This window comes from Artibeus jamaicensis, unplaced genomic scaffold (assembly GCF_021234435.1).
Source record: "Artibeus jamaicensis isolate MK-2021 breed Jamaican fruit bat unplaced genomic scaffold, CSHL_Jam_final contig_867, whole genome shotgun sequence".
In the NCBI taxonomy this organism is placed as follows: Eukaryota; Metazoa; Chordata; class Mammalia; order Chiroptera; family Phyllostomidae; genus Artibeus; species Artibeus jamaicensis.
Genome location: NW_026521995.1, coordinates 4,339,935 through 4,366,691, shown reverse-complemented (window position 1 = coordinate 4,366,691; position 26,757 = coordinate 4,339,935). Strand labels below are relative to the sequence as shown.

Below are 26,757 nucleotides of genomic sequence, written 5' to 3'. Positions count from 1 at the left end.
GTAGATAATGTAATCCACTTCGTTGGGACAGAAGCCCAAGGAAACATTTCTGTTTATTAACATAACGTCACTCTCCCTAACCATTTGCCCCATCTTTTCTCATTTCCCCTAGTCCAAAGTGTTTTATAGATAAAAATAATTACTGAAAACTTCCAGCAATGGTATCCAAGTGAAGGTGCTCATACAACCTCCCACTGACAACAATTTTAAAATCTGAAGAAAATATTTTTTGAAAAAGCAGACAGAAGAAAGTATATTTTCCTTAAAATCTGTAGTTGGTAGAGGGAAGTATTGTGAGTGTGTGGCTTTCTTGCCTGCAGAATCTCCCAAACCCCATAGCAGTAGAAAACTGCAGCCTTGAAATTTAAGGTGGGGATCCTCAAAGTGAGAGAAACACAGGAAGGCTATGCTACCATCATGGTATTCCACACGGCATTGCTTCTGGTCAAGTGCCCTTCACAGCAAAAGAAGTGTGGCAGTGGGCCCCTACTCACAGGGTTCACTGGCCTTACCTTGACCCCCATCATCCTAAAGCAGCTGGCTTAATAGAATGGCCTTTTTACGATTCAGTTACAGGGCCAACTAGGTGGCAGTATCTTGTAGGTCTGGGGCCAGCTTCTCCAGGAAGCTATATAGGTTCTGAATCAGCATCTAATCTATGATGCTGTTTCTCTGACAGCCAAGGTTCATGGGCCCAGGAGTCAAGGGGTGGAAATGGGAGTGACACCACGTTATTATTATCTCTAGTGACACACTAACACAATTTTTGTTTCCTATCTCCATTACCTTATGCTCTGGTGATCTAGAGGTCTTAGTTCTAAAGAGAGAAGTGTATCCACCAGGAGATGCAGAAAGAAAAGATTGTCACCTGGCTGCTTTGGGCTCCTTATGCCTCTAAATAAACAGGCAAAGCGAATTTCTGCACTAGCTGGGTGATTGATTCCTACTACCAAGGGGAATGGACTGCTGCTCCACAGCAGAGGTGAGAAAGAGTTTATCTAGAGAGCAGGAGATCCCTTAGGGTGTCTCCTAGTATTATCATGCCTTGTGATGAAAGTTGATGGAAAGTTCAGTAACCCAACCCAGGAAGACCACTAATAGCCAGACCCTTCAGGAATGACATGTGGGTTGTCACTCCACCAGGCAAAGAACTGAGATGAGCCAAGGTACTTGCTGAGGGCAAAGGGAAGATGGAAGGAGTATTGGAAGAAGGTGGTTCTCAATACCAACTATGACCACATGACCAGTTGTAGAAAAGAGGCTGTAGTTGTCATGAATATTTCTTCCTTATTTTGTTATGTATATGTGTGTACATGCAACATCTTTAATTTCTCCCCTCTCTTATTCTCTTACATGACATAAGAGGTATGACTTTATGAACTAGTATTTAAGTATTGTTAATTTTACATCATAGTATTTAAGCTATAGCATATCAAGGAGAAGAGTAAACATCATCCAAGGACTTTGCATCCTATTCTGAGCAAAGTGTTGGAGGATTTTCACTTGTACACAGGATGTCCGCATCATTTTAGGCAGCAGTAGGACCCTGCTATTGTCTGGAGATGAAGCACAATTTAAGAAGATGTATGTTGGTGCCAATTTGGCAGGAGCATACCTGTGAGGGTTAATTTGTGTCTTAACTTGGCGAGGTCACATTATACAGATGTTTGACAAAACATTATTCTAGATCTAAAAAATTTAATTATTTAGGTGAAATTAATATTTAAATCAGTAGACTGAGTAAAGCAAGATTACCCTCCATAATGTGGAATATATTATTCTTCTGGCTTTACCCTAGAGAAAACTTTGGCAGGCCAAGATTAAAAGACTAATTTCAGCCATTTCAGGAATTCATGAAGATCATAAAGAATAACTTAAAAATCTTAAATCTTCTACACCAGATTTTAATTAAGGTATACTTGACATATTAGCATTTTTACATTCATTTCAAGTGTATTGCAAATATCACCACAGTAAGTCTAGTTAACATTCATTGTCTTACACCATTACAAACTTTTTTCTTGTGATTATATCTTTTAAGATCTATTCTCTTAGCCACTTTCAAATATGCAATACAGTATTATTAACTATAGTCACCATGATATACATTATATTCCCATGGTGTATTAATTTTATAACTGAAAATGTGTATCTTTTGAACCCCTTCATCCATATTGCCCAACCCCACCTCTGCCATTCTGTTTTCTGTGTGAACTTAGTTTTCTTATTTTTTCAATGGAGTCCTGGTGTAAGTGAGATCATATGTATTTGTCTTTATCTGTCTGATTTATTTCAAACAGCATAATACCTTCCAGGTCCAATTATGTTGTTGCAAAAGATAATATTTCATTCTTATTTTATGGCTGAATAATATTCCATAGCATATATAAATATAATTACATATGCATATATATAATTAACATAGGTATACGTATATCTTTTTGAGTTAATGTTTTCATTTTCTTTAAATAAATACCTGATGTGGACTCTGGCCATCAGGGTCCATGGTATTGTGGATACGACGAACAAATTCACACAGACTACAGAAGTCCTGTGGAGAAAAAGGGACGGTATGGCCACTCTCTGAGAGAGAGAGCGCCCTGACCCCTTCCTGGACAGGCTATTATTGCTTTCTAACAGCATACATCAAAGAAGGTTTTCATTCATTATGTTCAGGTTTGCTTTAGGTGATTACTTTTTACAGGTAACAAAGGAAAGGATGTTACCATTAGTTCTTACGTATTAACAAGGAAAAATGTTGCAAATGCAAGGAAATGATAATGAGTGATTGGTCTGGTTACACTCCGTCCTTGGGAGAATTAGAACAGACTTCAGGAAGTTACTTTAAAAATATGCAGTAAACATTTTCTGCTTCAACTCAGGGTAAGGAAGTTTTAGCAAAAGCAAGCCTCACAGCAGCCTGCCTATAATGCAGGCCTGGTTTCCCACAGGAAAACCAATCCATGGGTTTGGCTCCTGTGTGCCTACTCATGCCTGTCGGTTTTCCAATAGGGCTGGGCTACATTTACCACTCCAAGTGGATTGGTTCCCTATAAATACCCAGAAGTGGAACTGCTGAGTCACATGGTAGCTCTATTTTTAATTTTTTGAGAAACCTTCCAGAAGATTTTAAAAATTATTTTATAATGGCCTTTATCATTAGTCTGATTTAATCATGCTGATAAACTATGGTAGTGACAAGCAAATTAGTCCTCTATACTTAGTACCATGCTTAAACGCAATAAAATTTTATTTTAAAAATATTCTACAATTCACATTTTATAACAATGTTTAAGAGAGATACATTTCTAATAGATAGTTGAATAAATGTTATAAATACCTTAGTTTCCAGGATCTTAATAAGGTGGTCCATTCCTTGACTGTCTCTTACCATTGCTTGTGAACCCTTGTCATTTGTAATAACATCTAAGGTTTTGAGAGCCAACAACTGAATCACTGGATATTCTGACTTCAAGAGCTCTAGTATAGAGGGGATTTCATTCAGTTCTTGAACCCATAGCTCAACACTGAAAATCCTGCCTTGAAATACAAATGATCAAATAAGCAATTTTTAAAGCAAAATATAGTTTCTAGAATGGAGAACTATTTTCTAACAAAGAATATTCTAAGTTATAATTTACAAATCTTTTATTATATAGTCCTTTCCAAAATAACTCACAAATAAAGGTAAGCAAATTCTCAATTGACAACACCAAAATATTCATTTTAACTATGCAGACATTGTCAATAATAGAAAATAAACATGACCTATGACTTTTTCAGTATCTATTGTTTCTTTATTATACAGCAGATTCTTATTACTATAAATGTTGTTACAACAAAAGCTATGCATAATGAAATTCTTTTCACACTCTCTGTCCTGTTTCAAATAGTATTTGATAAAATGAGTTGATGGCATGGATTCCTTATTATCTTCATTCAGATGGACTGTTTAGGAAACGCTTCTAAGCACACGGTGCTATTAGCAGGCCCTGTGCATGGAAATGCACATCAGGCTCAGTTTAGACACATGACCTTTATTTAAGACATTTACAACATCAAGAGGTCATTAGAGTCTAGACAAATTGCTCTGCAGCGTGTGTCTGCAATTTCACATGTGTGGGTTGTGGGGGGAGGTTAGTTGTACTGAGCAATGGAGAAAAAAAACAAAATGCCATGAAAACCTCCCAAAACCTGACATTTTAAATGAAAACATGGTAAATGTAAAGTAGTATTAAAGGTGGAAAAGGTCCCATTTCCATCCTAACTTTCCTCTATCCATCCTTCAACTGCTAGCATTCAGCTTCCTTCAGACATAAAAATTTTAGTTTCTGTTTGTTTTGGATTGAATTGTATCTTCCTAAAATGTAGGTTGAAGCCTGAACCCTCAGTGCCTCAAAGTGTGACCTTATTTGGAAACAGGGTCATTGCAGATGTAAGGTCACAGTGGAGTAGGGTAGATACTCAATGGTGTCCTTATAAAATTGGTGTCTCCATAAAGAGAGAGAAATGGCAGAGGGAGACATTGCTGTGCTGCAGCTGCAAACCAAGTGATCCCAAGGAGTGACGGCCACCTTCAGGGGCTGAGAAGAGGCAAGAAACGTTCTATTCAGAGTCCCTTGGGGAGCATGGCCCTGCTGACGCCCTGATGTCAGACTTCCAGCCTCCACAGCTGCTAGAGAATAATTTCCTGTGTTTGAAGCCACCCACTTGGTTGTCCTGGGAAATTAATGCACTTTTATTAACTAGTACTTCTGTTGTGGAGAATAGTGGGGGTAAAGTCTTTTCATTTCTGTTTGATAAAAAATAGGGAAATAGAGCTGTAAAGAGTTTTGGGATGTAAAACACAAACGTGCTTGGAGGATTATTTTGGCCTATCAGATGAGGGTAAGACTTAAGTACCCAGAGAAGAGAAAGGAAGCTGAGCTGCTTCTTGGGGATGCCTTTTGTGGGAGGAGTCAAGGTAAAACCAGTCGGTGTCCAGCCAAGTGGCAAGGACTGCTAAGGCCAGGAATGTAAGCTTTTGCTGCCTTTGGCATGAGCCTGTTGGGCCCTTCTCTCTATTGTTTGTCTGGACAGTTTGCCTCTCAATGTCCCCTCTCCCACCTTTACTTTGCCATCTCTTCCTTTCACACTCTACTGCTGGCTACTTACAGCGGTGTTTTTGTATTTTCAAAAGAGGTAAAGTCGATCAAGTGTGCATGGAAACTGTTCAGGAACCTGAGTAGAAAAAGAGGCAGAGACTCCTGTTCCTTGTGTCAGGGAGCTGACCTGCTGTGGCTGTGAGGGTATGAATGCTGGGTTGGGAGGTGGGGCAGTGGTGGGGGACCAGGAAAGACATCACAGGTTGGAGAGGAGAAGGTGTTCAGTTTCCATTAAAAAAGAAAGCAGCACAGTGAGATCATGTCTTGCAGTTGTGAACAATGAGTTCTGTTCAGCGTACTCAGCTCACTAGGCTTTCCCTAATACACAAGCCTGTTCCAAAATCTTGGTACCCTGACCAGGGCATATATTATATCCAATGTACTTAGATCACAAGGTTAGAGCAATAGGTAATTGTCCAGGTTAACCCTCGTTCAATCACATTGAACTAGGGTTAGATTAGACTTCCTGTTTCACAAGAAATACATTTTATCTAGAATAATCCCACTTTAATTTGTAAGCCCTCTATTCTTTTAAAATTTAAATACTTCTAAAATGTCCTTTCATAGGAAACAAATACTTATAAACTGTGCAAACTGAAAAAAACTTACACTAAACTTCCTTTATTTTATAAGATAAGATCAATACTAAAGACCAGTACTAAACAGTACCAAAAAGAATTGATTAATCAAAGCTGGTGAGTTTTAAACTTTTTGTTTTTATTTTTTTAATGGGAAAGCAAATTCTATCACCATCTTTGGTCAGAACACATATTTAGGAATTAATCTTACCTGGACCAAGTGATAAACGCACTCAACAGAATTCTTTTTCACATCGGGTTCTAGGCTGCTCAGCAGTCTGATCAGAGGCTTTAACCCACCATGTTCAAGTATTTGCACTTTGCTGGTGGACTCTGCAGACATGTTCGCTAGGCAAAGACTAGCAAACTCATGGATAACTACTTCTTCTGCATATCAAAAATAAATAACACAACTATGCTAAATGCCTATTCAACCACTACTTTGAAGCATGTTTTATAAGCCAAAGCACTACAAATGTTACCTTGGGTGGAACCCACCTTGGTTTGAGAGATTTTAATGACAATTTACAATTGTTATTCCATACTGGGTATTTTCAACAGGTAATATAATAAAATGTGAAAAATACACCAGTCCCATTTTTAAAAACACATACAGGATACCAATTTACCTTCTTGAGCAAGCTGAGCAATAACAGAATTCATGGCATCTAATTCTCTTAATAATTTTTAATATTATCTACAATGGAAGAAACAAAATACTAATGTTTATTAATAATAATAATAATAATGGCCATGCATATTGATTAATCCTATGTGAGATATGTCTCGTTATTATTTAATTTTGCAGATAAGGAAATTGAGGCTCAAACCCCCACTGCGAGAAGACAGTGGGCCAGGTGCCACACCCAAGTCCCACACCAGGCAGACTCCAGCGCCTGCTCCGTGATCACTGAACTATCACACTGCCTTCCAAACCACTAGAAAAAATAAGCGTAAAACCACAAAATGTGCCTAAAACACATCAAAAATTTGTGTCCAACCCTTGTTTACTATGTAATAGTAATTCTTTTTTGTTTTGTTGAGACAATATTTTTATATCTTGATTTCAAGAAAACTTGTACAGAATGCACATAAAAATAATCCTGCGCCTTATTTGGATTGACACACCTTGTTTTTTTTTTTTTAAGATTTTATTTATTTATTTTAGAGAGAGGGGAAGGGAAAGATAAAGAGAGGGAGAGAAGCACTGATGTGAGAGGGAAACATAGACCAGATGCCTCTTGTACACCCCCTACCAGGGACCCAACCTGCAACCCAGGTTGGTGTCCTGACTGGGAATCAAACTGACGACCTTTCTCTTTGTGGGACAACACCCAAGTAACTGAGCCACACAAGTCAGGGCAAGACATTTTGTTTTCATTTTATTTTATTATCAAATATGCCAAAAATGCTTAAAGATAAGTACTTTGATTTTTTAGGTTCACTTTTGTATTCTTTATATGAGCCTAGTTAAAGATAGACAGGTATGCCCCTGCTTCCTTTTTGCCACCCTTAACCCCTCTTTTCTGAGAAATAAAGCATAGCTTCTACTTTAGTTTTGCAATTTTTCTTCTTGGTCAATTATCTTTGTCCATAGGCCAAAATTACCATTATCAGAATTTTGGAAAATTTCACTTTTTGCAGCAGCTGAAGCAGATGGTTGCTGGATGAATTCTTTCTTATTAATTGCTGGGTATTCTTGCCTTTTATTAGACACCTTTTCCTGTGGGATTCAGGGATGTGACTGTTCTTCAACTTAGGCTGTTTCTGTTCAAAATGGCTAAACCAGAACCAGCAAAATTATAGCCAGCCATATGGATGTGAATAGGCTTAAAGTACAAAAGAATAATCGAGCTTCTGAGAAGTGTGTCCCAAGGTGAAAGACATTATTTTATAGTTGAAACTCATTTATAATAAGTGCATTACCTCAACAGGTTAACATATAATAGCCTTTCACAATACTCAGATCCTTGCAAGTGTCCCAGTAAACTGTAAAGTGTTCCAGAGATGTGCACCCTCTGGCAGAATCTGTTGGCATTCTCTTCTCTTGTGAGAAGAGAATGAGTCCAGTGTGTATTGCTTGGAATGACTTTTGTGAAGGCCACACCAAAGTCTCCTGCTTTTACATGCTGGAAGAAAAATATCTCTGGGCTTTTAGATCTCCTAGTACATTCCCCACTTAGCACACAAAATAACCTTCCGTGTACTTCAAAGTTCCTGCTGCACCACTGACCATGAGGTGAAGAAGGTTCACACTCTGTGCACATCCTCTCTGCTCCTCCCACTTCTCTGCAGGGAGGATCTGCTCCCCGGGCAGAGTCCACCTTGCGGCATTGTGTGTGATGCCGTGCCTCGGTCTGCTCAAATGAGTTGAAACTTGTCATCAGAGGATTCTCCGTCCATGAAACTCCCTCCTAGATATGAATTTGGCCCAAATCTGTTCAACAACAGGTCTGGTAGATCCATCTACTAAACCATTTCCTTATGACTCAATGGACGATTCTGATTCCCTGGCAGCACTTGTAAATTGACGGCACCATTGATCAATTTCCTATTCTTCTTTTTGACATCAGATTATTCAAAAAACCTTTCTTTTCTTGAGGTTAATTCAGTAAAAATAATGGATAAGCTGCTACTCCCATCACTTTAAACACAATGTTGATCTCTGTCCCCTTCTTTCTCCACAGAGAACACTCTGATAGGGCATCTGAGTAGAAACTGCCACTTGTAGCTGGGTCACAGAAACATGTTCTAGCTAAACAGTGTGACACCTTCAGTTTTAGGTTGTTGCACAACTGCCAGCACCTTACTTCCTGAAGTAATGGGTTGGCCAAAAAGTCCATTTAGTTTTTTCCATAAAATAAAAGATACATTTTTCATTTTCACCAATAACTTTATTGATTTGGATATTTTGAGTATGTCGGCTATATCCTGCTATTGGCTTCTAGTGGTTGGAGTCCAGGGGTGCTGCTAAACATTGTCCAATGCATAAGACAGCACCACAGAAGAGAATTATTTGAACAAAATGTCAATAGTACCAAGAAACTTTGCAAACCACTTTTGACACATTAAATCAGTAATAGCACAAATGACTTCTCCATACACTGCACAAATCTTTTTTTTGCATTTCAGTTGAGTTTTTACCTTTCTTGAAATAATAAAGCCTAATACTCCAAAATTGTTGCATATCTTCTTCCATCATCAATATTAGAATAGCTACACAAAAATTCACCAATTTTCATGTTTTTTTAAATACACACTGATATGACAGCTGTCACAATACACTAACAAAATTGTTTCAAATGAAGTTCAGGACAACTAAGCACTACTAGAGCCATCTTATGGAAAAAACAAAATGAAATTTTTGGCCAACCTAATACCTTCATGCAATGTTTTAACTGCATTCTTATTTACAATTTTCGGTTGTATATTATTGACCATCTAATTTATCTTTGACCTTGCATACTCTTTTACATCAACCTTTTCCTAAGATGGCAAGATCTTCAGATTGCCTTAAGTGAACTCTTGGCTTCAAAGGCTACTTCTCACAAGGATCCTGAGGAAATCTCTCTTTAACTGACTTCATCAAATTAGTCTCCATTATGTGACCTTATCGAACTAAACATAACTATCAGGTAAAAGAAGACAATAGCTTCATTTTAACAAAAATGTTTAACAAAATAATTTAAGTTCCCATCTCAAATGACCCAGGCTTAGCATAGTCATGTAGCTCAACCACTCTAGAACAACAAAAAGAAGAAGACAGAATTTTTTTACAACTTCCAAAGGGAAAGATGTTTCTTATAGCAATCCTTTTAGAACCTGGAATTCTGTTGGAACATTCTGTTAGTTCATCCACTATGAATGTAGTAATATTGAATGTGTATAAACCATATGAAGATACAAATTTCTGAAGAAGCAGAATCTATTTTAAAATACTTTTTGTGTCCTTTGCCTTTTTCAGATACTTCAGTCACACATATATGGGGTCACTTTTTTAAAAAGATTGTATTTATTTATATTTAGAGGAGAAGGGAAAGAAAGAAGGAGAGAAATATCAACGTATGGTTGCCACTCATGCATCCCCTGCTGGGGGAACTGGCCTGCAACCCAGACATGTGCCCTGACTGGAAATCGAACCTCGATTCTTTGGTTTGCAGGCCCGTGCTCAATCCACTGAGCTACACCAGCCAGGGCTATATGGGGTCACTTCTGATTTACTTATTGATTTATATCTTCATTATGGGTTTTTCTCCTGCTTCTTTTTGATGCCTGGTAATTTTTTTATTGGATGCCAGACACTGCGTATTTTACCTACCTAAGTAATGGATAGTTTTATATTTTAGAAATTTGTTCTGGGACACAGTTATCTGGAAAAAAATTTGATCCTTTCAGATCTTTCAGAACAGTGCTCAATCTAGGTCTAATTATTTCCAACTACAAGGCAAGACCCCTGTGTATTCTGCACAGAGGTCCACGCATCTTGCGGCTTTTCAGTTTGGCCGGGAGAACGAGCACTACTTCCGGCCCCATGTGAGAGCCCCAGGCACTGTTGCCCCTCATCCTGTCAGGTTCTTTGTCTGACTTCAAGTGCTTCCCTCACATGTATGTGCTGATCGGTATGCAGGCAAATACTTGAGTGGGACCCTTTGCAGATCTCGAGTTCTCTCTCAGTGCAACTCTTGCCTCTCTGTTACTCTAACCTGAAAACTCTTGCTGTCTTTGTTCCCTTGGACTCTCAGTTCTGCCTTCGCAATTCAGAAAGTCCAATAGGCTCTGCACAAGCTACCCCACTTGCGCTGCTGCCTGGGAACTCTCTGAAATCAAGAAGCTTGGAAAGTCAAGGGCTTATTTCCTTTGTTTCCTGACTCTCAATGGTCACTGTCCTTTATTGTCTAGTAGTGTTTTACCAACTGCTACTTCATATATTTTGTCTATTTATTTGTTGTTTCAGTTGCGGGCGGGTTGGTGGTAAATCTAACCCTTTACTCCATCTTGTCCAGAAGGCAAAGTCCCATCATTTATCTTAAAAAATTATTTCAGAAAATACTGCTAGGATAAAACACCAGACTTATAAGCTTCTGTACTGATTAAACATAAAATACATGTCTACTTATTTATCATATGTCATATAAAAGTGACATATAATTAAGTACATAAGACAGCCAGATGACTTATGATGACTCTGTAAACCTGAAGGAGACTTGTGCTACTACAGATGCATAATCCAATGTCTCCCTGAAATTGACTCAGAATTCTCCATAATCTACTTATGAACCTTCCAGAACCACTCTGGTTTTTGTCCAGATTCCCAACAATGACAACAATGACACAGAGACATGAGTATTTGCTAACCAAATATTTTGTTGTTCTCTCATACAAGTGCCCAATCAATGTCATATTATCATCTTTTTTAAATTAAATTGCTCCATAGTTTAAAAAGTCTGGTTAAAAATACCAAGTTACACTAAACTCTTCAAATAGACCCAATTAAAATGTTATGTGGTATAATAAAAATCTAATTTTATCACCATTTGGAACAAACCAAAATATAACCATCTTTTATGTTTGTAAATCTCCTATGAATAAATCTCTCAATAGAATCTAATTTGTAACATTCACCATATTTTTAACAAACTTTACTTTTTACAACAGTCTTCGTACAAAGATAGTATAAGGAATTCCCACATATATCACACAAGTTTCCCCTTATTAATATTTTACCTCAGTGGGTAATTTGTTATGGTTAATGAGCCACTGTTGACATGTCACTATTAATTAAAATCAATGTTTCACCCAAAATCCCTGGTTTGAGCCTAATGTTCTCTTCCTGCCCCAGGGCCCAGTGCAGGGTCACCAAGACGTCTCGTTACCATGTGCCCTCAGCTCCGCTCGGCTGCGGGAGTCTCCCAGACTTGCCTTATTTTGGTGGCTGTGCCAGTGTGGAGGGGCACTGGCTAGGTATTTATCAAATATCCCTGAATGGGAATTTGATTTTTTTAAATCATAATTAGATGGGGGCTGCAAGTTTGGTGGGGAGGGAATAACACAGACGTGCCATTTTCCTTATATTTTGTCAAGGCCTTGACTTTGTTACAAGATTATGAACAAGACTTAGCACTGTTGATTGGTTTGGACCACCTGGCTGAAGTGGTTCTGTCAGGTTTCTCCACTACAGACTTGTTCATTTTTCCCTGTTTCCATGTTGTACTCTTTGGAAAGAAGTCACTGTGCACAGCCCACACCTGAAACAGTTCTATTTTGCCTTCTGGTGGGCAGAGTATCCACATAAGTTACTGGGAATTCTTCTGTGCGGGAAATCTGTCTTTCCTCTCCCATTTATTTACTTATTTATTTATTGAAGTATTGACTCATGGATATAATTTTCTACATTGGGTTAGAATCCAACACTACTATATTTTGTTGCTCTAATTGTTTTGGTTTTGATGATGGGAGCTCTTCCAGCTCCTGTATCAGTTACAATTTTTTAAACTACAATAAAATCTTCAAAGTGACTCTTGTACCCAGAGACAAAATTACTCCTTCAAATTAAGTTAGTCACTTAGGGAGAAACATTACCTTCAGGTAGTGCATTAAATGATATCTGGTTGTCTGAAAGAATTCATCTCACTTCTTTCAGGAAGGAAGTTAAAGACTGGGGAGAGAAGTGTCTCTTACATAGTAAATATTTTAAGCAACTTATGAAATAGAAAGATAAACTTAGAAATTTGAATCTTTTAAAGAAAATTTATAAATGGTTTCACATGCTTTGGCCAAAATTACCTCTTCTGTAGAATTAAGCATTAACACCATAGTTGCTACGGTTTTGCTTTCATTTGTCAATGGAGAAAACTGAGATGCAGAGAGAAAAGTATCAGGATCACCTTTGAGCTTTAAAAGCACATAAAAAATGAATGGTGTATTAAGACTTCAAAAATAACAGAATCTTCCAAAAAGATGTGGTCACTGCCTAAGTGCATTGTAAAGCTTTTTTTTTTTAATGTCTAATACAGAGACAGCTATCAACACAACAGCTCTGGAATACCTGGGACTGTGGAAAGAGCAAAGCATTTTGGGACCTGACAGACTTGGTCTCTCAGTTTATCCAGGTGGAATCAGACGAGTTACTTAAACCACCACAGTTTCAGTCTCCTTTTCTGTAATGGGTATAATAATGCCTTTCTCAAAGGATTAAGGAAAGAAGTACATATTATACATGTAAAGCACTGAGCACATTGTCTGGCACATAATAGATACTCACTGAATTACATATGTTATTATAATTCTTAATAAATGCACAAGAATCTTATTGGATGCTCTGACAGTCTCAATATTCAGTACCTGCTTTCTGACCACTACATTCTTCTGGGAAAGCAGCAATTATGTATGTAAAACAATTCAAAAGCAATAGAAAACAACATATAAAAATGTAAAATTGAATAAAATCTGGAACAGATGAAATGGTAATATAGTATGAAGAGAAGTATAAGGCCCGATATAAGAAGTATAAGGCCTGGTAGCTCAGTTGGTTGGAGTCCCATACACCAAAATGTTGTAGGTTCGATTCCCAGTCTGGATACATACCTAGGTTTCAGGTGTAACCCACAGTCGGGGTGTGTACAGAAGGTAACTGATTGATGTTTCTCTCTCCCCCTCCCCTCTCTTTAAAATAAATAAGTATACCCTTGGGTGAAATTTTTTTTAAATCAGTAAAGATTTAAAAAGAAAAAGAATGAAATAAGACTCTAAGAAGATCTTCATTGTGCTGTGAGACCTTGAGAACTCATGTGCAGCTGAGATGAACAGTAACAAACTCATGATACTTGTGGACTCTCTTTATCAAGGAGAAAATAAATTATTACACTATTTTTCTTCCATTTTCAGAGACTGGTGGAGGAGGGTGTTTTGCTTAAGTTAAAGGAAAAAAATGTATTTCAAAGCTTTAGCTGGTTCTGTGTGTTGGCCCTTCCCAATGGGCAGCTTACTGTGCTCTGGGATACAACAAAAACGGGTGCTCGGTTATAGGTAGAGGATGGAGAGACAGATCACTCTGCAGAAGGAAGCGTAATTGTGTGAGGCTGGAAGAGTGAAGGGGACAGAGAAGACAGCAGTAAGCAATGACCTGAAAGGACACAGCTGGGGTAAAAATTCCTCCTGGAGGGGAAGTAGCTGTTGGATTTTAGGGCAGCATTACCTAACATCCAAATTGAAGCTGTCGTTTGTGTATGTCTAACTTTATACTAGAATCTATAGGAATTATGTAAGTCATGTTGTTCATTATTAAGCCTCTTAGACTGTTTTTGGAGATACAAATCTTCAGTCAAAGTCTGCCCTACACACCAGACTGGAAGCACTCATAGGTTTCCAGTGACGTGCCCAGAGAGGAAAAGTACGGCTTCCAGCAGAGCCCAGAGTGATAACTAGGATGCTGGCTGCAACTGATGAGCAGAACACGAGAACTTTTAAGGGAGAACTTCTGGAAGTATTTGGGGATTGAGGTGTGAGAAGTATTTTATCTAGGTGTTAAAGGGTAGCCCCAGATTGCCAGAAGACTTGGGGTCATCTGGGTTACAAATGTGGCTTACTGACCACCTATTTTTTAATCTGAAGAGTTAGGGAGTTGGGTTATGTTTCTTAGATCTCTTCCAGATATAAACTTCTATAATTCTAGGAAGTACAAAAACATATGGCAGAGACTAAATGTTTTGGTGAGGAAGGGGAATTAATATGAATTGGGGTAAATGAAGAAAGGTCCATGGAGGTGGTAGAATTTTAGATATCATTTGAAAAATGGATAAAATGGAATAGGTTGAGTTGAAAAAGGATATTTAAAAGGGAAAACAATACTAGAAAGGTTTAAAATAGAAATAAATGTTGTATTTATGGTGATAAGATAGGAGCTTGACTAAATATAAAATATATACTAGAAAGCAGAAATAAAATTGTATAATAAGGAAAAATGAGGTCTCAGCAAATGACCTAAACCCTCCCTTCACCCAACTTTCTATTGAGAATAATCAACAATTTTCAGAGGGAATAGAATTATGACACTAGAGATTATATTCACAGACTCAACAGGTATATCAACTATATGCTCAAATTACTTAGCAAATACTCCAGCCAGAATTGGGGGAACAAAATACAAGAACAATAAAGGTAGAGTGATGGAGTGAAATATATATTGTAGTTAAACTGAATGATAATGACACTGTGAATCATAATGTAATTCTTAAGAAATTATTCCTGCAGTAATAATGACACATTCTAAAAAAAAAAAAAGGCTAGGTTCTAGGTTTATTCAACAAAACTCAGGTTAAGGTAACTTTTGGCAAAGAGACTAGGACTGTTGCCTGGTTATCATTCATTTTTATGCTAATAGAAAAATATTAACTTAGATATGTGTATTTAAAGGCTACGGATGAGTAGTAGAAGTTCCAAATAACCCAAAAAAAAAAGGTTAATAAAAAAGTTGCTCAACTAGGGAAGAAAGGAAGTACAAAAAAGACAGCATAAAATATAGCAAAAAAACCCCAAAAATTTATTGTAAAATAATATGAGTAAAATCAAAGGTATCAATAATCAAAATAAACATCAAGAGGATAAATAAACTTTATTAAGATTGTCAGATTGGGACCATTCACAATTCCGGCCAAGATGGAGGCATAGGTAGATACACTCTGCCTCCACACATAACCTAAAGAAGGACAACAAATTTAAAAACAAAAACAACCAGAAGTGCCAGAAAATTGAACTGTATGGAAGTCCAACAACCAAGAACTTAAATAAGAAACATTCAATCCACATTAGTAGGAGGGACAGAGACTGGCAGCTGGGGTGGAGAGGACCCAAGCAGAGCAATAGCTGGAGGACCAGGCAAAGCAGCAGCTGGGTGGAGCAGTTGGTCCCACATTTGCATGTGAATAAACCAAAAAGAACATCTGGGAAGTGAAACAGACCATGCAAACCAGGGCTCCAGCATGGGTAAATAAAGCCTCAAAACCTCTGATTGGAAGAACCTGCGGGGATTGAGGCAGCAGGAAAAACTCCCAGCCTCACAGGAGAGTTCCTCAGAGAGACCCACAGGGTCCTAGAACCTATACTAACCCACTAACCTGGGAATCAGCAAATCAGCACCAGAAAAGCCCAATTTGCTTGTGAGTAGTGGAGGAAATGACTGAAAGCCAGCTGACAGTGGAGCAAGCAGCACTGTTTCCTCTCAGACATCTCTCTCACCTATAGCACCACAACACAGCCAGTGGGTTGACCCACCCTGGCAAATACTTAAGACTCTGCCCCTTATGTAACAGGCATGCCGAGATTATATATATATCCCAAATGAAAGAACAGCTCAAAACTCCAGATAAAGTACAACTAAGTGATGGAGAGATAGCAACCTATCAGATACACAGTTCAAAAAACACTGGTAATCATAATGTTCATGGAAATGGTTGAGTATGGACACAAAATAGAGGAAAAAGTGAAAGCTATGAAAACTGGGATAAAGGAAAATGTACAGGGAACCAACAGTGAAGGGAAGGAAACCAGGACTCAAATCAAGGGTTTGGACCAGTAGAAAGAAATAAACATTCAACCAGAATAGTATGAAGAAACAAGAATTCCAAAAAAAACGAGGAGAGGCTTAGGAACCTCTGGGACAACTTTAAATGTCCCAACATCCAAATCATAGGCATGCCAGAAAGAGAAGAAGAAGAGCTAGAAATTGAAAACATAATGAAGGAGAACTCTCCCAATCTGGCAAAGAAAATAGACTTCTAGGAAGTCCAAAAAGCTCAGAGAGTCCCAAAAAAGTTGGACCCAAGGAAGCACACCAAGGTACATTATAATCACATTACATGAAATGAAAGATAAGAAGAGAATTTTAAAAGCAGCAAGAGAAAAGGAGACAGTTACCTACAAAGGAGTTCCCATAAGACTGTCAGTTGATTTCTCAAAAGAAACCTGCAGGCAAAAAGGGGCTGGAAAGAAGTATTCAAAGTCATGAAAAGCAAGGTTCTACAACCTCTGTTACTCTATCAAGCAAAGCTATCATTTAGAATGGAAGAGCAGATAAAGTGCTTCCCAGATAAGGTCAAAATAAAGGAGTTCATCATCACAAAGCCCTTATTATATGAAATGTTAAAGGGACTTACCTAAGAATAAGAAGGTTATCAAAAATGCAAACAGTAAAATGACAATAAACTCACAACTATCAACAACCAAACCTAAAAAAAATGAACTAAACAAAAATGAACTAAACAAACAATACAATAGGAACCGTTCCACAGAAAGAGATCACATGGAGGGTTATCAATCGGTGTGGAGGGGGAGAAGGGGGAAAAGGTACAGGGAATATGAAGCTAAGAATACACTGGGGAAGGTTAAGAATAGTATAGGAAATGGAGAAGCCAAAGAACTTATATGTACAACCCATGAACATGAACTAATGTGGGGGAATGCTGGTGGGAGGGGGTACAGAGCAGAGGGGAATAAAGGGGGGAAAAATGGGACAACTGTAATAGCATAATCAATAAAATACATTTAAAAAATCTTTAATATTGGGTTGAAAAGCAAAATTTATTCTTTTTTTAAAAATAATGGCTGATATTTCCTCACCTGGATCTTTCAGAATACAATACCAATCTGACCAGGATACAGAACATTTCTGTCACCCCTGAATATTTCCCCACACTCCTTCCCCAAAACCCTCCCAGAAAGATAAACATTATTATGATGTTTTAAATCATCATTTAGTTTTTCCTGTTCTTGAACTCCATATAAGTTGAATCATACAACACTCATTCTTTCATATCTGCCTTCTACAGGTCAGTACAATGTCTTTGAGATTCATCCACATTTTTGTTTTACTAAGTCATACTTTTTATGGTTATATGGTATTCCACTGTATATCTGCAATGTATATACAATTCCATTGTATATAGTTGCAGTGAATATCTCTTATTCATGTCTTTTTGTGGATATATGTCTTCATTTCTCTTGGGCATATGTGGAGATAAAATTGATGAGTCATAAGGTAAACATACATTTACCTTTCACAGTTACTGTTGAATAGTTTTCTAAAGTGGTTTTATCAATTCATATTCTCACCCACTATGAATAAGAGTTCCACATCCTTACCAACACTTGGTAAGTGTTGGTAAAAAGACTATAAGTCTTTTTAATTTGCCTTTCTATGGCTCTTCTGTGATATTTTAAAATCCATCTGCTTTCCATAGTTGTCATAGTGAAAGAAATGCTCTACTGCTACCCACCTCTGTTATATCCTATTCAGAAGTGAAAAGTTCTCATTACTTTTTAAAGTTCTCTTCTGTCTCTTCTACTTGATTCTGAATCAATGGCATCCACCTATCACTCACTCTGTCTTCTGCTACTATGCTTGATATCCCACCAATTTTTCTTTGCCCACTCTGCCTTCTTAGCACACACAATGTTCAGACTTTAAGGGTTTCCTGGTAGCCAACCACCACATGATGAAAGATACAACTTCATCATTCAGCTACTTCCACCACATCTATCCTTCAGTTTCACTGAGATCCCCATCCATTTACTCCCTCTACTTTCACTTCATCAGCTTTCTCACTTCTTCACTTCTTATGCTACTCAGGTTCTATCACCTACTATTTTAATAACACTCCTGCCAACCCCTAACTCTCCTTGTCTATCTATCTTTTCATCAAATCTATTTTATAAAACCCAAGCCATAAATGAACACTAGAATTTGCTTTATTTGCATTTTACCCAATCATCACTTTCAGAGCAAAAAATCTTGTGAACTATTTACTTTTCTTCATTTTCCCACTCGAATCCCTAGTGAACGTCTATCTGACTTTCACCCTCATCAAGTCACCAACATAGTTGTCACTAAGGTCATCATCAGTGATCCCCATGCCACCTACTGCTTCTTGATAGCTTTATTTCTGGAGAATTAAATTAATAAAATAATGCTTAAAATTATAGACGCTTATGACTTATTTAATAGCCAAATCTCCATCTTTCTGGATATGTTCTCTATTACTTGTTATTCATGATAGTTTAGGTATTAAAAGTCTTTGAGCTTTCTTTTCTTTCCCACAGCTGCATTCCTCGGTATTTGTATATAATAGCACTTAACACACTGCACTGTCTCTTAGTTTTACATGTTCACTTCAGTATGTTTTAGCATAATTTACTCAGTTGTTCAGTCTGAGAACCTTGAAACATGTTACCTCCTCTCTTTCCCACACCCCACATATAATCCATCCCCAAATTCTGTCAAATCTACCTTCAGCCAGTGTGCTCACTCTGGCCACTTCACAGCCTCTCCACAGTTAGCCCTGGTCCCAGCTTTCTGTCTGTAATAGCCTCCCAATTGGTCTTCCAGTTTTCACTCTTCTTTCTCATTGTAGCTAGAATGATCTTTTTGTTGTTGTTCTTGTAATGTAATTTTATTTTATTTTTTTCCCATTACCGTTTATTTCCTCATGCACCCTCCTACTCCACAATCACCGCACTGTTGTCCATGATCACAAGTTCTTTCTGTTTTTCTTTTTTCCCTCAACCCCTCCACTGCCTCAACCTCCACCCTCAGGGCTGTCAGCCTGCTCTCTATCTATGACTCTGTCTCAATTTTGCTTGTTATTTAGTTTGTTCATTTTTTAAAAAAGAACTTATAAAACTTACCACCAAAATATAAGCAATCTAATTTAAAAATGGGCAAAAAACCTGAAGAGACCCTTTTCCAAAGATGACATTCAGAGGGCCGATTGACATATGAAAAGATGCTCATGTTACTAATCATCAGAGAAATGCAAATTAAAACCACAATGAGATATCACCACATACCTGTCAGAGTGGCTATCATCAATAAATCAATAAACAATGTTGGTGAAGATGCAGAGAAAAAGGAGCCCTTGTGCACCGTTGGTGGGAATGCAGTTCAGTGTAATCACAATGGAAAGCAGTTTCAATTACCTCAAAAAATTAAAAATGGAACTGCCTTTTGACCCAGTGATTCCACTTTTTGAAATTTACTCAAAGAAATCCAAAACACTAATTCTAGAGAATATATATACGTCTATGTTCATTGCAACATTATTCACAACAGCCAAGATACAGATGCAGCCCAAGTACCCATCAATAGATGAGTGGATAAAACAACTATGTGACATTTATACAATCGAATACTACTTGGCCATAAACAAGAAGAAAATTTTACCCTTTGAGACAGCATGGATAGACTTGAGAATATTATGCTAAATGAAATAAGCCAGTCAGAGAAAAAACAAGTACCATATGATTTGACTTATAAATAGAATCAATTTTTTTAATTTTAAATATAACTTAGTTATTGCTACTCTTCTACTTGTAACCTTCCAGTGGATACTCCATTTTGCACATTAGGAGAAAAAACCCCAACCTCCATAACATAGCCTAAAAGGTCCTATATGACGCTACCACCCCATCATCTTGGTGACCCATCTCCCAATTCCTTGCTTACTAATCACCAGGCACACCAACCTCCTTGGCCTTCCTCAAACACATGAAGTCAAGCTTTAGTTATTACTCTCCACTGGGACACTCTCCGCCAGATACGGCTGCATATCTGCATGGCAGCTTCCTTCATTTCATTTAAGTCTTTCTCAAATGTGACCTCCCTGGGAAGGCTCGCCCTAAAGTAGATCCTATTGATAGTGATGTAGGTCTCATTACTCTCCATCCTGCATCCTACTTTTTCTGTATGGATCTTATCGCTACCTGAATTATTCTATTATTTGTTAATGGATTGTTTCCCCAACTAGAATGGCTGCTGCCTTGAGGCCTGAACTTCGTTTTGTTCTCATGTGTATGCCCAGGATGTAGAACAATAATGGTCCAACAAATAAATAAATTTCTTCAGGCAACGAACTATGTTTTTCTCTATCTCCATTACCTAGACTAAATCTGGGAAATGGAAACTCAATAAACATCTGTAAAGTACCTCCAGAAACTTCTTTTTAATGATTCTGGACTAAAGTACCTTAGCTGTGTGTTGTCTGTTGATGTAAGGAGAGAAATTTCTCAGAGATTCACAGAACCATCGGTGGGCTGCTCTAGGGATACATTCTCCCACTGAAATTGGATGCAAAACTTTTTGTGTGCATTTTTGTGGGGAGAGGGTCCATAGTTCCCATCCTACCCTCATAAGACCCCTGACCCCTGTGCAGAACCCCTGAGAACCATAGCCTTGGATCGGCTTTACTGCTAAGATAGTTTCCATAGCGATCTGGCAGATTACCTTCTCCACCAACTCCCATTCACAACAGATTTCCCTTCCATTTTAGAACTCTCACTTCAGAGCCCTCTGACATTTCAGTATTTTTAAAGCTGATTTTATAAGGATGGGAAGAATATGCTATGTTAAAACATGGATATGTCATGATCTCCGCTGAATGACTACAATTCTCAAAGCAGTAGGGTGCAAGAAAGTACACTTAAACAACAACCATAGTATGTACTTTTCATTCTTCAAGGGTTTAGAAAACACTTCAGTATTTTGCCATCCTCATTAAGGAAAAGGTGATCTGGTGTCTGAGGAGCTTGAAGCGCAGACTGAGACCGTGAGTCTTTGCACTGAAGGGCTGTCGGAGGAGGAGGAGCACTGACGTTTGGCAGAGAGGGGAAGCTTGGCATGGCATTTGTTCCTCCTGCGGAGCACACAGCATTATAGCAATTCTTTATTTTAAAAGGCACTGAGAATAAAATGATAGCTCTAATGCAACTAAATAAATAATACTGCATCGTAATTACACATCCCATCTGCTTTCCTGTGAGAAAAAATCAGTCACCAACAAGCTGGTTGTGAAATTACAATTTCACACTGAGCAAAATAAATGATGAACCAAAATTATTTACAAAGAGAAAAAGAGAAAGGGCAACCATTTTGGTTTAGCTGTGAATTTCAAGCTCAGTCAATTAGAGAAGCCATACGCTTATAGGGACACTTTATATGTCTGTGGAGAAAACAAGACTGTCTAGAACAGTGCTGTCCGACAGGACTCTGGTGATGGAAACGCTGATTCTGCATTCTCCAGTGGCAGTCACAGCCACAGGTGACACTTGAGCACTTGAAGTGTGACTAATGTGACTAAGAAACTGATTTTTTATTTTTCAATTGTTAATGTTAATTAACATAAGTTTAATTATTATAAATTTAAATTTAAATAATCACATGTGGCTAGTTACTGGATTAGCACAAGTCTAAAGAACACAAAGTCACAAAATTGAATGGAGTGACAAGTACATAAATCATGACAGCTAAATGACTTTTATGGTTCTGGTAAGTCCAAGTAAAAGGCTTTTTGATTTTTATTGGAAGGTATGGACCACATCACTGGTCTCAGACCATGAGGAACCAATTACACAGGAAAAGAGGAACAGATACAGAAGGAAGTAGACTGCACCACTCTAGTAAGAACTTTTAGTAGAGACTACATAGCAGTTAAAATATGCTAAAAAGTGTGAAAGTTAAAATGAAAACAGCTAGTTTGTTTGGCCTCTAGTTTGCTTTACAACATGATTAATGGTAACAATAATTTAGAGCAAGATGAGCAAGCTGATAACTATTTATGCAAGTTTGTATATGTGTATTACTTATTAATTTATAATATATTTCTTTCTTTGTTTTATAAAATAAAATAAAAGATTTTATTTATTTGTAGACAGAGGGGAAGGGTAGGAGAAAGAGAGGGAGAAAAACACCAACGTGGGTGCCTCACACGCCCTGCAAGTGGACCTGGCCGGCAACCCAGGCATGTGCCCCGACTGGGAATCAAAGCAGCGACCCTCTGGTTCACAGGCCAGTGCTCAATCCACTGAGCCACACCAGCCAGGGATTTACTATATTTCTTATCCATGGTGGTTTATCTGTGATGAGGGAGAAAGATTGGAAAACAAGTCCCCAAGATGCTTTCTTTCTAGAAAAAAGTCTGTGGCAGTTTCAGGAGTCTCTGACAAAGAGTTAAAGGTTGAGTTGTGAGGCTGATAAAGAAGGTTCTGAAAAAATGAGCCCCAGGAGACATCCCAGTCTTCCAAAGAACTGGGTTTGGTTGCCCAGGTGAGGGAGCAGGTTCTGCTATTGTGTGTTGCTCTGATTCAATACTCACCAGGCTGAGATCCCCATAAGCACCTTACTAGGGAGAGAAGTTGCTGACCCATTAACACAAATGTTCAGTTGATACTTAATCATTGATATTCCAGAGCCAGGTCGTAGTCCCTTGTGAGGTTAGATACTGTGATTTACCCACTGAAGCTCAATTGCCTCTGAAATACTAAGAATAAATGTGCCATGCTCTTAAACTCAGAGATCTGACCATGAACCATGATGGTTACAAACTAGGACTCCAGGTATTTCAGTGATCACCTGCTTCCTTCTGTAGTTCTGCAAAAGGAGGGACAGAGTCCTTAACTATGTCATTAATGATAACAGCACTAAGTTCCTAACTGGTGCCAGGTACTGTTCTAAGCTTCCTGTACTGATCTAACCTTCCCTCACTCCTATGAGTGGTTATCAAGTGGATATTCTGTGAAGTGCATAGCCTTACATCCTCAGTGGGTACACAGAGGTTAAGAAATTTGCCTCAGATCATGGATGGTGGGTGATGGATGGAGTGAGAATTCAGACTCTGGCAGTTAACTCCAGAGCCTTACTCTTAGTTGCTGAATATCTTGCCTTATACTAAACATTGCCTTCTAAGGTCATTTCTGCTAGTAATTTTTAATGCAATCATTCCGCAGGAAGTTTGCCTTGTGTTACAGCATCATGAACGGACTTTCAGTCAGACATGGGAATACTTGGGGCAGGCAGAATATAGTTGTATTGGTTGTTTAAGCCATATCTTCCTATAGCCATCTTCTTAGCTAGTGTTCCTTTTTGTGAGAAGGAATGGAGATCAGAAAACCATATATGCATGTATTCTTGTGTGTTCTGACAAGAAGAATATTAAGAAAAACAAAGAGAGCTTTTTGTTTTAACTGTATACCAAACATCCTTCTCTCTGTCTCTTTTATTACCCATTTTAACCAACAGAGGAAAGACTAATGAAAATAAAAATCTCTGACATCCACTAGAATGTTCGTGGCTGCACAATTTATAATATCCCAAATGGGAAACCACTCAAAATGCTTGTCAGTGCTAGAATGAACAAGTAAACGGAGGTATTTTCATACATGGAAATGTTATACAGCAATAAAAAATCATAATTATACACAACAGTATGGCTAAACCTCAAAAATGCACTGTTGAACAGAAATCAGGCAAAAGGGAATACACCTTATGCTTCCATTTACATGTTTCAAATACTGGTCCCACCACATGATGATATTGGAGTCCTTGGGGGTCCAGAGGGGTTTCTGGGGGACTGCTCATGTCTTGTTTGTTTTGTTTTGTCTTGTTTGTCTTGTTTTGTCTTGTTTGTCTTGTTGTCATGTATGTCTTGTTTTTTGATCTGGGTGCTGGTTACCTGGGTGTGTTCATTGTGCAAAAACTAAGTGAGCTGTAACTTTTTGTGCACGTTTCTGTATGTGCATTATGCTTCCATAAAAAGTTCATAAATGGGAGCAAAATAGAAATCTTTGGAAGCAATGCTTTCAGGAAATATATAAATGTAAAACTGCCATTAGTTGATACAAAAAACTTATTTTCTCAAGCAGTTATGTATCCCTTTTTTAAATCAGGTTTTCATTTATAATTTGTACATCAAACCCTGCCTAGACTTTGAAGATGTATACCTTGTAACACATTCCAACTTCAGATACCTTAAATTGTAATATACTGTTTTAAAGTACTAGAATTTACAAGATAGAAGAGTGATTAGATATTTTAATAGTACTCTGTCAACTTTTTAGCAAAAAGTCTGAATAGGGGAAAGGCGGAGAGACCCTTGGGAAAAGTAGTAGGCCGGGGCCATTGGTAATTGCCAAGCTGCCTTGGGCTGCTGTGAACTGAGGAGGCGGAGCTAGACTTTGTTGACACTAGGACTGGGATGGTCTCTCAAGTCTCCATGTGTCTCCCCAAGGATCAGGATACAGAGGACAATAGCAGGGAGACATGATAAAATTACAAAAAGTATGTTAGACAAATATATCCACTCATTAATAGTCTCTTAATTCTAACTTGAATCAGAAAGTGTTTGTCATCAAGTATTGTGTTCATGAGTCCACTTTCTAGTAATAATATGGCAATATTGCCCTTTTGCAGCAAAGACAGGTAATGCAAAACCAGAATGCACTAAAAAATATGAGAATTTATAATGTTTTAAAATTATGTCAAAAGGAGAGCAGCCAGGCTGATAAAATATGTCGGGATACCACAGTGACCTTCTCTGCAAAGCTTTCTTAGACCTGAGCAGACAGGGGCTTCCAAGTGCATTGAAGTGCATATGTAAGTAGTTACATTGTGTGTGTGTGTGTGTGTGTGTGTGTGTGTGTGTGTAGAAGAGTCTAAAGGATTCCATGGTTTAAATCTTAGTTACTGAGTGTTAACTATGTGCCAGGCACCAAGAACTTTATTGTGTTTTATTTCATTTTTACAATAACTCATATAAAAACCAATATGAGTTGGACGTTACAATTCTCATTGAAGACATGAAGAAAAACTGAAATAATTTGTCCAAATTCGGCAACTTCATTAAACACACACACAGTTTTTGAGAGGCGGGGCTCGAATCTGTAACCATGACGCCCCAGTGCTGGAGGGAGGTTCCTACACTCAGCTCAGTTTCCTTCAAACTGTCAAGTCCAGTGAGTTGACTACATGGTACTTATATTTTTCCATTCATGTTTGATTTGAAGAAAATCACACCACATGTCTTTCAAAACAACTTTCTAAACTGAAAATTCCCCAAGGTCAATTTTTATTTTAAACACAACATTTCAGTAATTCAAAAAAATGTAAAGAGAGAAGATAAAAACATGCTTTTAAGAGAAAGCAATAGGGCTTTGTTATAAGAAATGTATTACTTCAGCATTTGGAATAGAAAATGATGATGGGCCCAGACTTCTTTATCCACAGAACTGGAGAACACATCTGATGTCCAAAGGGTTACCTTCCAACAACCTTGTGTATATGTCTAACAACCACAGCATAACTTCCAGTTAACTCAGAAAATGCACTTGGGTAATTAACATTAATGATAGACTGACAAATGTAAAGTATTTAAAAGAACAAACCAAAACTATTTATTCATTAACTTGGCTTATAAACATGCCATCCACATACTGGAAAAGCTAATAATCGTTCTCTAATTGTGCTAATTATGTAATGACAATGTTGTAAATGTTTGTTTATATTATGTTATATTTCTCTGACTCATCTTATCATTAGTCAGACTTTGGACTTCTGCCACTGTGTACTCATGTGTACACTGGTACATGCCAAACTGTTTGAACAATTTATTTTTAAAGCTGGTTGTTAATGTGCTACTAGTATTCAAATCAGAAACTTACCACATCCTTAGGAGGAGGTTCTGCTTTCTTCTTCATCTTTTTACCCATTCTGCAAAAAGATGCAATAAATGGTTAAAGTGTCATTTACATATTTATATATATACAAACTCCTCAGTTACTTATGTCCTTAGGAAGTTTATTTCCTTTAAATTTTATCTAAAAATACTATGTGATGCGTGCAGAAATTACTGCACATGTATAAATATGTTACCTACCTCCCTATCCAAGCCATAATTTTAAAGTAACTGATTGATAAGACTTTTGGGTATTAGTCCTGGCTTCCAGTTTGGAAAGGAAGAGAATATGTTAGTGACATGACTTTGACCTTTTCACTTACCATGCTGATTGCTCAACTTATGTAGGGCTTGGGAGATGAAGTCCAAGTTATCTTGAGAGCTGCAAGAATGTTTTGCCACAAAAAGCGGGAATTTTTGTCTGCTTTCTTGCATCGAGCCATCCCAAGCACCTAGAAGAGTGTCTGGTGCATAGTAGATATTCAGCATTCATAAAACTAACTAACTCTGCTTTTCCTGGGAGTAAGGATTTTGTGAATTATA

General features: G+C 37.8%; 1 protein-coding gene across 1 annotated transcript in view; it reads right to left on the bottom strand.

Moving 5' to 3' along the window:
- Positions 1 to 26,248, bottom strand: part of ARMC3 (armadillo repeat containing 3) — a 72,461-nt gene extending 46,213 nt beyond the window's left edge. The window contains 6 exon segments of the mRNA XM_053654718.1: positions 3,341 to 3,514; positions 3,516 to 3,536; positions 5,934 to 6,109; positions 6,352 to 6,403; positions 6,589 to 6,660; positions 26,201 to 26,248. Coding sequence (XP_053510693.1) covers positions 3,341 to 3,514; positions 3,516 to 3,536; positions 5,934 to 6,109; positions 6,352 to 6,403; positions 6,589 to 6,660; positions 26,201 to 26,248 — 543 coding nt within the window.
- Between the last annotated feature and the right edge of the window lie 509 nt (positions 26,249 to 26,757).